This window comes from Buceros rhinoceros, unplaced genomic scaffold (genome assembly GCF_000710305.1).
Source record: "Buceros rhinoceros silvestris isolate BGI_N320 unplaced genomic scaffold, ASM71030v1 scaffold6484, whole genome shotgun sequence".
Classification (NCBI taxonomy): domain Eukaryota; kingdom Metazoa; phylum Chordata; class Aves; order Bucerotiformes; family Bucerotidae; genus Buceros; species Buceros rhinoceros.
Genome location: NW_010409991.1, coordinates 91,323 through 101,051, shown reverse-complemented (window position 1 = coordinate 101,051; position 9,729 = coordinate 91,323). Strand labels below are relative to the sequence as shown.

The window sequence follows — 9,729 nt, the reverse complement described above, 5'->3', positions numbered from 1 at the left end:
AGAGGAAATTAAGACTGCATGTTTCTGTAATGCTCAGATGCAGATCATATTGCTTCTGTCAGTGCTTGTCAGCAAGCCTAAATGCAAGCTGCTGTTGTGCAGAATATGAAAGTGAGGTTAGAGGAGTAGTAGCAGATAATAAGCATAAAAGCTTAATACTAAATAATTCAATTTGCGTTGTACTAAACCAAGCTATGTACCATGAAAGAAATGACACTAAATACATTTAAAGCTATGTAAAGTGTATATCTTATAACTTGTTTACTCTATCCGATCATAATTTACATAGTTCTTACATAATAAAGGTCCCTACACATTCACCATGTCCGTAGATTTTATCCTTCTCCCAGTCTCAGTCCTATAACTAGCAACTCTGACTTCATCAAGGGTCATGTGATTATTGTACTGTTTGTCTCATTAGTAGGAAAACTACTTTCTTTCTTTCTTTTTCCTTTTTTTTTTTTTAAGAAAAAGAAAAAAGACTTGTGTTTTGGGGTATTTTTTGGAAATTATGTTTGATGTTTTGCTTCAGAAATGGTTTCCTTTGTGCATAAACATAATTTTAAAAAAGACTCAATTTAAAAAATGGCTCAAGTTAAAATTTGTTTGGTCTTAAGGTAATGCTGGTATAACTTGCATGTTGTAACTGGTGGGATGCTTTCTGGGCAATGATTTGGTAGTGGTGCCTGAATTTATTCATGTAACTTGGATTCACAAAGGGTCATTTCATTCTGTTATATAGATTCTGTGCTTGTTAGATCTGTGTTAGAAGTTAGTTTAACAACTTTGTCTTTGAGATCAAGGATCAAGGAGATCAATTATTCGATTTTCCTTTCTTTAGAGATACTGGAACATCTACATCAGTGGTGAATATGTGCTGTAGATTTAGAGAAAAATTCTATCTTTTTCATCTTCATTATTAAAGAGTTCTGTGACTTTTACACAGCGTTGGTACTGTGTGTGAGAACTGAGTGTCCCTTTATGGCTTAATTTGATCCAGCTTGAGGTATTTGCAAGCCACCCAGTGTAGCATCCAAAAATAAAATGAAATAATAAAAATTAAATAAAAATATTTATTGTTTATTTTTCTGCCTTTTTAAAGAACAATGAAACTTCTTTCTTATCTTTTGTAGGTACATTATAAAGAAGAGTTTAAAAAATCCAAAGGCAAGTGCATATTTGTACCTGACACCCCACAGCTAAAACATGTGAAAAATCTCAGTGCTTTTATTTCTGAGGTAAGACTTAAAAGATTGAAGAATTCTCTTTGCTTCTTATCCTTCCTAAAAACTCTCTCAATCGAATGTGGTCATTTTTAGCAGTGGAAGGATGGCTTATTTCAAATAACAGTTCTATTTATAGCTGAAGTGACTTAAAGCACTGTAATTAGAGTATACTGTATATGTGAGGAGTAATAATAATTTGGACTTATGCAACACTTTTATTTTGGCATTCCAGGATATTTTAATAATGGTTCCGAGACAGTCCTAGCTATCCCATTTTACAGAAGGAAAAAACTGAGGAATAGGCACAGGATTTCTTGTTACTTATTCTACAGCGATGAGGTTTGCAAATGATGCTTGTGCATAGTTTCCCTGTTCTGGAGAATTCACAGCCTGATATCAAACAGAAAGAGACAAGGATACACAGAGACACACATAGACACACACACATATGCAGCCATAGTGGCAAAGAAAGAATGAAGGCTTCTAAAATGCCAGAGCAGAGTTTATTGCCAGCATTTTGTGTCCCAGGTACAAGGAGTCACAGGATTGCATCTCTGATTATTTTCCACAGGGCAGGACAGCATCAGGAGTTTTACCTGACAGAGTTACTTTTGTTAAGGAACTGCTGGTTCAGAGTGATTTTTCTGTCACTGTGACCCTTGAAAGGCTTAAATTTTTGGTGCCTGATTTGTTGTGCTACCTTTATGATTATGATAAAGAATATCCCAGTATCCCTGTGTGAAGTTGTGTAATTTCTATACACTCGCTATTCTGTTTCTGCTATACATCAGTTTGTTGTCTGTCTTCATTCAATATAAATGTATCTGATTAATTTATTCGTTATATTTATCTTCATATTTTCTGAGAAAGAATGACATGTTCCAAGTAGCATAAATGTGATGAAATTATACTTTCTAAGAGACAGACTATTGTAGTCCACAAAAGCACAGTACAGAGAGACTATCGAATCCATCTGACTGTAAAGAAAAGCTCCCAGTTATTTATGCAAGAATTAGAGATGGGAAGATATTTCAAATTTTAAAAACCTGCATGTTTTATGTTATCAAACTGTTGAGCACTATTGCAGCTTTACCGGAAGGCAACAATGTGATGGATGGTTTTATCTTGTAAATTACTGACCTCTAGTGTCCCATAACCTGGTTTGCAAATTGAAATCCTTAACATGTCTAGTGCGGTGAAAAGGAGCCTTCTGTTTTGGGAATGAGCAACAAATGTTACACGGAATTACTGATATACATAAAATACATATGGGGAACAACTCGCTAATGAACAGCTGTATATTGCACAGTAAATTAATGACATTAATATCATTTAACATGTCCTTGATATTTATGTTTACATTCACAACAATATTTGACATTATTATTTTATGAATTTGAAAAGCCTCCCGGATTTTGAACTTTTATTCTGGCCTGTCTCATAAAACTCTTTTGTGAGGAATTGCTAGTACCAAACACTGGAAAAAGTACAAGATAAATAAAAAGTAATTTAAAAACAAGTCTGTAATATGAAAAGATTAAGTAAAATTATGGCAGACCTGCTAACTTCAACATTCCTGTCCTTTCCAGTTACATTTAATTGCTACTTTAAAAAAAATTTAATTTCATCAGTAAAATATTTTTGTTGGCCACTCATTGCTCCCATTGTGTACAACTTAGCAAACAGAAAGAAAAAAAGATAATTTTCATTTCTGGAAATTATTTTAAAAATGATAGAAAGAGAACCACCATGCTTAACTTATTTTATACTTTCCCCAAAATTATTGAATTTAATTAGGAGATACTTTGCATTGCTTTGTGAATTAGACACATCCCCCTAAGGTATTTTAGAATTATTGCTTGAAAGTTTATGACAGCATAATTTTTTAATTATATTTTTCTCCCTCCTAGGTGAAATATAAAGGAGCTGCTAAGAAAGACCTTTCCAACCCTCTTTATCAGCAGATGCCGGCCACAATTGACAGTGTATTTGCAAAAGAATTAACGCAACTTCAGAGCAAGGTACAGTTTTAGAATCAAAAATTATTTTTAGATGAATTGTGTGAACTAATATGACCAATTTGAACAATATATTTGAACAGATACTTGATTGCCTGCTTGATTTATTTGGGTGAGTTTATCACCCAGACTTCATCACTGTAACTTCTTAACTAGGAGAAATACTCACTTTTAAAATTTGTTGTTGTGTTTATTAAATATAAATTTAAAAACTGTTAGTGCACTCATCAATCCAATTACATTCATTAGAAGACCATGAATGCAAAAAAGAAATTATTGACTTCAGTGACAATGTACTGTGTTTGTAGAATCTTGTCTAACAAACATTTCAAATATGGGTGGTGTATTAGCTCTAAAAAAATGTTTAGTGCTTAAAGGGAAAAAACTTCATTCCTCAATTACTTTTAAAGGCACCTCCTGGTATCTGAAATCATTTACTGCTGGTCTATGTACTACCACTTACAACAAATTTTATGGAATTAAAAATATGGAATCAAGTATGTTGAACATAGTCTAGAACATGCAAACAACCAGCAGAATAAGCTCCAGGGGCTTAAAAATGTAATACCCTTAATGTAGGCAGGTGAACCTTCACTTTCATTGATCTTGGTGGAATTGTGAGCGTTAAGTATGTGTAATATGAATGAAGTTACAGATTCTCATTGTTACTCAGGAGAATCACAACTGATAGATGGTCTTGGCTCTCTGTCCACCAAGCATTTCCACTTATTTCTTGTTTTGCCTTTCTCTTCTCTTAAAGATATTAACTGTGTATTGTTTAATATAGCCAGTCTGTGAAGTGCGCGCTCCCCTGAATCCATTATTATTGATTGTATCTCAGTGTGCATACTTCTAATGCAGTGATTTTTTTTAAATAAAGGAAAATATTGATAACAATAGAAAACACCGAAACCTCAGGACAACTGGTGGAGAAATGTTTTAATTTAAAACAATGTGTTAATCAAGGCTGTATTAAGCAAATACAGTAACATAAAGTATATTTTAGCTTTTGTAGTTTGAAATGGAACATATATACGCTCAAGTTAATGCAGCTGAAATTACGATATTGTGACATTTTATTGTAAAGGGAGTGATTAGAAGAATTACAGTAGAAGTAAATTAGGAATTAAACTTGCATAACACTTTTAAACCATTAGCTTGATTTCTAAAACATGTTTCTCAAACTAGTTTGCCACAGATTTACTCCTGGATTCATTCCAAATGAGTATGTTCTACATTAGTTTATGCAAATGAGGTTAATTAACATCAGTGATGTGGCAGAAAAGATAAAAAACAGACTAAAAATTCACCAAATTCATTTTGATTCATCAAAAAAAACCTTTTAAGGAAAACACAGACATTTCCTTTTGATATTTTTTGAAGGTTTTCTTCAATCGTCCAACAGACATAGAGAAACAAATATGCATATAGGATGAGTTATATTGAAGCAGAAACTTTTCCTGTGAAATTCCTACCATCTCCTTAGGAATAGATGGATTATAGATCATAATCTACCGTAAAACTTAAAGATACACTGACACATTTTTCCAACTTGTGGTTACTGTAGCAGTGGACCTGAATTTAATGCTACTTTGAGAGAGATCCTAGGGGATTTTCCAGTGGAAAATCTTCTCTACAATATTCAAATCTAATCCATATTGTGCCTATCACTGCAATACCTAAGTAGCTAATACAAGTTCAGTTTTCAGCTGGGTCAGGGTATGGCAGATGAGATTTTTGCTGCATCTGTCTAGCTGGGATTGTGAATTTGCAGATCATCACTTCTGCAAGAGGAGACCATGGATATGCCATAGGAAGGAGAGGCCATTGTGCCAACCTTCCTGCAGAAAGGCTGCTGCAACCACAGAACTCCAGTCTGTTTCTCAATTAGAGTAAATTTTAAATGGGTAGAAAATATGAATATGCGTCCTCTCCCCATCCACATTAGAACAAGTATACACAATTGACTCCCTTTTCCTTCTTCTTGGATGCAAGGCTGGGCTTGAATGTTTTTGTAGCCAGATCAAGCAAGTGCTTTCTCGTTCTGTGATGCCATGCTACAGTTCTTGGCAGAATTGTAGCCTCATCTTGCGAGCAGGTGAGTCAGGACTAGGGGATCATGGTGTGGAAGAAAGAGAGCCACTGACTCTTCCCATAACTGCTGCTGGCACAGGACTTCTGAGGCTGGTGTGCCTCTGCCAGGTGATCTCCTTACACAGGTGTGTCCTTGACAAATGGTTTCTCCCATGATTTGATGTCTGATCCTGAGCTGGTACCGCTATGCTGCTGCCCAGCAGCTTCATCTTCAGCCTACCTAGATCTAGACCAATTTATTAATTTTATGCACTACTTAAGATCACACTCATGATTTGGGAACTTGGAGACAGCCAGGGGAAATTTCCTTTTTCTCACAAGAAATTATTCCCCGCATACAGCTGCCCTCCACTGTCCTCTGCAGAGCAGACTGCCATAGCACTGTCTATCACTTTTGCATACATTAACTGATATGGCAATTGTCATTGACTTCAGCAGAGCCAGGACCGTGCTCTGTAGGATTCCAGCCATACAATGTCAACACTGACAGGATCTATAATGGAGAGTACAACACCCTGACAATTGTGGTTCTCCTGTGGAGCTTGCTCCCCATATTGGCTGTATTGATTCATGCTCAATTCCCTCTTCAAGATACACAGAAAAGAGTAAAACGAGACCACCTCTGCTGGCTTTTGCATAAAGCCCCATTTGCTTTTTTGTATTTTATGTAAAACTGGCACAAGGATGGAAATCAATACCCACAGAGAAGGAAATCTATCCAAAATTTTACAAAAAAAAAAAAAAAAAGAAAAAATCATTACACTGTTTATGAGAAGAAAAAAGTTTCAGGAGAATGAAAAAGAAGTTTCATAGCTCCACATACTTGGCTGGCTTTTGTTGATTTAATCTTTTACTCTACACAGAAAATGTGACTGTTGCCCTCTAAACAGCTTTCTTGAGGGAGAGCAATCAGATTTTTCCCCCCTCTCTTTTAGTTGTCCCCAGGGTAAGCTAGAGAGATCAGAATTCCCTGTCCCTGTCATGTAACTTCACCCTCCATGGCAGCCTGCAAAGCTCTCAACCAATTTCCCTGTTCTCAGCAATGTGAAAATAAAGTTGATGAGAGCAGTCTGGGCAGTGAGCCCTCATTTTGATTTTCCTGAGAGGAAATGGACATTCTCTGGAAAAATTGCAATTTTCCTGTGGAAAATATTTCTGAAGGAAAATTTCTGATCATTGCTAGCTTTGCATTAAGTCTTTTTATTGTCTGAAGACCAGAAGATACTGAATTCTTCCTTCACAGAATGATTTTTTTTAATAAGGTGTCACAAACAGTGATAAAGGTATTTAAAATTGCTTGAGGGGGAAACAATGTTGGAAAAAAGTGTTTCATCACTTTCTTCATCACTTTATTTCTGCCATAAGAGGAGATTGCACTGTTTTTCTTCTTATCTGAAACAAATAATCTAAAGCAAACTGAAGGCAGTTTAATTTTCTCCTTTGCACAGGGCAATATCTCAAATAGTAACTATATGTCAATGCTCAACAGTATTTTCTGTTTGTTTTTAAAGATGATGAGCCAAGTGAATCTTAAGCAATATTTTCAACTTCCAGAGAAAGTTTCAGGATTTTTCTTACTTGTGGTCAGAATCCTCCTTTTACTTCTGTATGTATTTCTTTACTATGATGCAGCTATTTTTTTGTGGTTTACTGCATCATTTACAACCCTGTTACACATAATCAAATGTTTTATGTAATTCTTCATTTTTTTTTATGTTATCAAATCTCATGTTCAAGATTTTCCCTTTTTTATGGTAGCAGGTATTAGTCTCCTGGACTTCTCTAGTTTTGTTTTACACAAATACCTTGGATAATCTAATGCTCTATCTGGAGATTAAAATGACATTTTCTGTTCTTGAACACTTCTTTTCCAAAATCCTACACTGTGGATTTTAAACTCAGAGCTCACCTTACTGGCTACGAAGGGAAATATAAAAATAAAAATTTAATAGTGTTTAAAGTATTCCAAAACAGAGGGTCAGCCAGAGCTAAAAGAGCACAAAGCCTTCCTTAGTGCAGCTTCCTATTGACACGCTGGTGTACAAGAAAAATAAAAAATGAATGCTTACAAATTGGTTCAACCTGAAGCCACACCTACTTAAATAATTGCCTTGTATTTCTCACATTAATAAATGGTGCCACTACAGAGTAGAGGTTACATCAGTGACGTATAATACTTGATCTCTCTGTTGAGTAGTTTCATATGTAGATTTGATAAAGAAAATTCAGTTTAGCTAAAACTCAAACATTAACATGAATTAGGAATAAATGTACACATGTAAAATATAAAGAATATTGATTAAATAATCCTCATAAACATTTTTTCATGTTCCTTGGAACTGATTTACAGATCTGGGAATAGTTCTGCACTAAACTGTCCAAAACTAAACTCGACAGCTATTGAACTCCTCCTAGCCCGTGATTACTTCAAGGGTACTTGAGTCTGTTAGTAAGAATAGTATAAAAAGATTGGAAGAAAACAGCTGTCAAATAGCAAATCAAAGGTTCCTACATGAAGCTAAAGGAACAGTCATCTTTTCCCAAGACATTGGACACTCATTTGTAGTTTCTATTGGTTTTCTATGTTGGGGGTTGATGTGTTATTGTTTTTTGATGTCTCAGTTACATAATCCATTTGCCAAGAGAAAACTATAAATGTTGAACTAGTAAAGTAGCAATGCAATAAAATATCTAAATTAGTAGATTTTGGAAGTAATTGTACAGGTATCCTTTTCAGAGTGTTAGTGAGTGGGGACCATCTTGAAAGTGACAATGTGAAGCAGGAGAAGTAGCAGGAGTTTTTTTGTCGTATGTTTATATGGTAATTACACTTTTGCAGGGCGTCATTTGTTATTGATGCTTCAGCCTTTTAAATATTGTTTGCTTTGCCAGTTGCAAAATGTAATCAGTATAGGGAGGTTATAGACTTTTTTTTTTGTTTCTGTTTACACTGTGTTTGCTTCCCCAGAGGCCTGATCATGTTGGCTTTACACTGTATAAGATGGCACATTTTAAGTTTCCAAATTTGATACTTTAATTCTCCTTCATATAATAGCAATGCAAAAAATGCAAACCAAAACAAAAACCAAAACCCAACCCCCCCCAAACCAAACCCAAACCCTTTTTGTCTTAATCTCTCAGCCTATATATCATTTTGTAATCTGAGATAGTCAGGGCAGATAGTAATGTATTGCCTTGGGCAGCCTGATCTGTGACTCAGATGCAATCTTGATGCCTTAAACACAAACAGATACAACATTTTCTCACAGTTCTAGTATCCTGTCCTAAAAGAGTCTGAATCACCGTAGTGGAGAGTTCCCATCTCAAAACTTTCACCGTTTTCTTTCATTGCTATTGAGGGTTTTTTTTTAAAATCCTTTTCCTCCTGATCAGCTTTCAATCTTATTTAGTGTTTGCTGTTTTCTTGGAGATTATTTTAATGCCCGATCCCAAGAGCTATTAGAAAATGAATTTTCTTGATGCTTGCTGCTTCCTCAGACATCAAAACCTGGTGAATTTTCTTAATGTAAGCCTAAAAGCTTCTGACAAGGATAAGTGCAAGATCAGCTTTTCAGGCAGTTTTAGTATGTGAGTGTGTGTGTATGTAAGTATTACACAGTACAGTGAAAGCTGGATGAATGCCTACCATTGAGCTCAGTTTTTATTATAAAATAAATTTGTTTATAAACTCAAATCCAATTCCATTTTCCTTTACCATGATGACAATTGAATGTGAACATTATTTTACTTTGTGAACCTGGGGGTTAGTAAAAATGTGTGTTGTGCTACTAATTTCCTAACAGTGGAAGAAATAGATTTCCTGGAATAGTTACTTAGCTGATAGATTGATGTGTGTTTTGAGCAAAAAACCGCTTTTGCTTGTGCTTTTTCCTGGACTGTCTTCTCACCTTATTAAGGTTAATTTTCTGTTTCTGCATATTTCTTTTTCTCCCACTATTTACTCATATCTGTGTAGCAGTAACAGATACTGACTGTACCTTATATGTCTCTGTTTTAGGTGGAAGCCGCTCTTGTTTCAGAGTTCTGGTTCCATTAAGGAGCTTAATTATTTATTACACTTCTTCCTGAATATAGGCACTCTAAGACACTAGGTTTAACCCAGCTCATATTATTACACCTGCTCTGCTCTTTTCAGGTTCTCTATAAACAAAAACATGATGCTCAGAAAGGAATTTCAGATTATGCACATATGAAAGAGCCTCCAGACGTTAAGCATGCCATGGAAGTCAATAAATACCAGAGTGATGTAAGTACTCCCCCATCTGAAATGGGTTTGCTTGTTTTGGGTAGATACAGCTCTTACAGCTAACTGAACTGAATTGGGCACGGAATATTTTCAACTTTCATTAGTTGGTATTTTTTTACATTAT

General features: G+C 35.1%; 1 protein-coding gene across 1 annotated transcript in view; it reads left to right on the top strand.

Annotated features, from left to right (window-relative positions):
* Positions 1 to 1,133: 1,133 nt before the first annotated feature.
* Positions 1,134 to 9,729, top strand: part of NEBL (nebulette) — a gene marked incomplete at its 5' end in the record, with an annotated part of 86,294 nt that continues 77,698 nt past the window's right edge. Inside the window, 3 exons of the mRNA XM_010135432.1 lie at positions 1,134 to 1,238; positions 3,137 to 3,247; positions 9,495 to 9,605. Of these exons, the coding sequence (XP_010133734.1) occupies positions 1,134 to 1,238; positions 3,137 to 3,247; positions 9,495 to 9,605 (327 nt within the window). The remainder of the gene's footprint in view (positions 1,239 to 3,136; positions 3,248 to 9,494; positions 9,606 to 9,729) is intronic.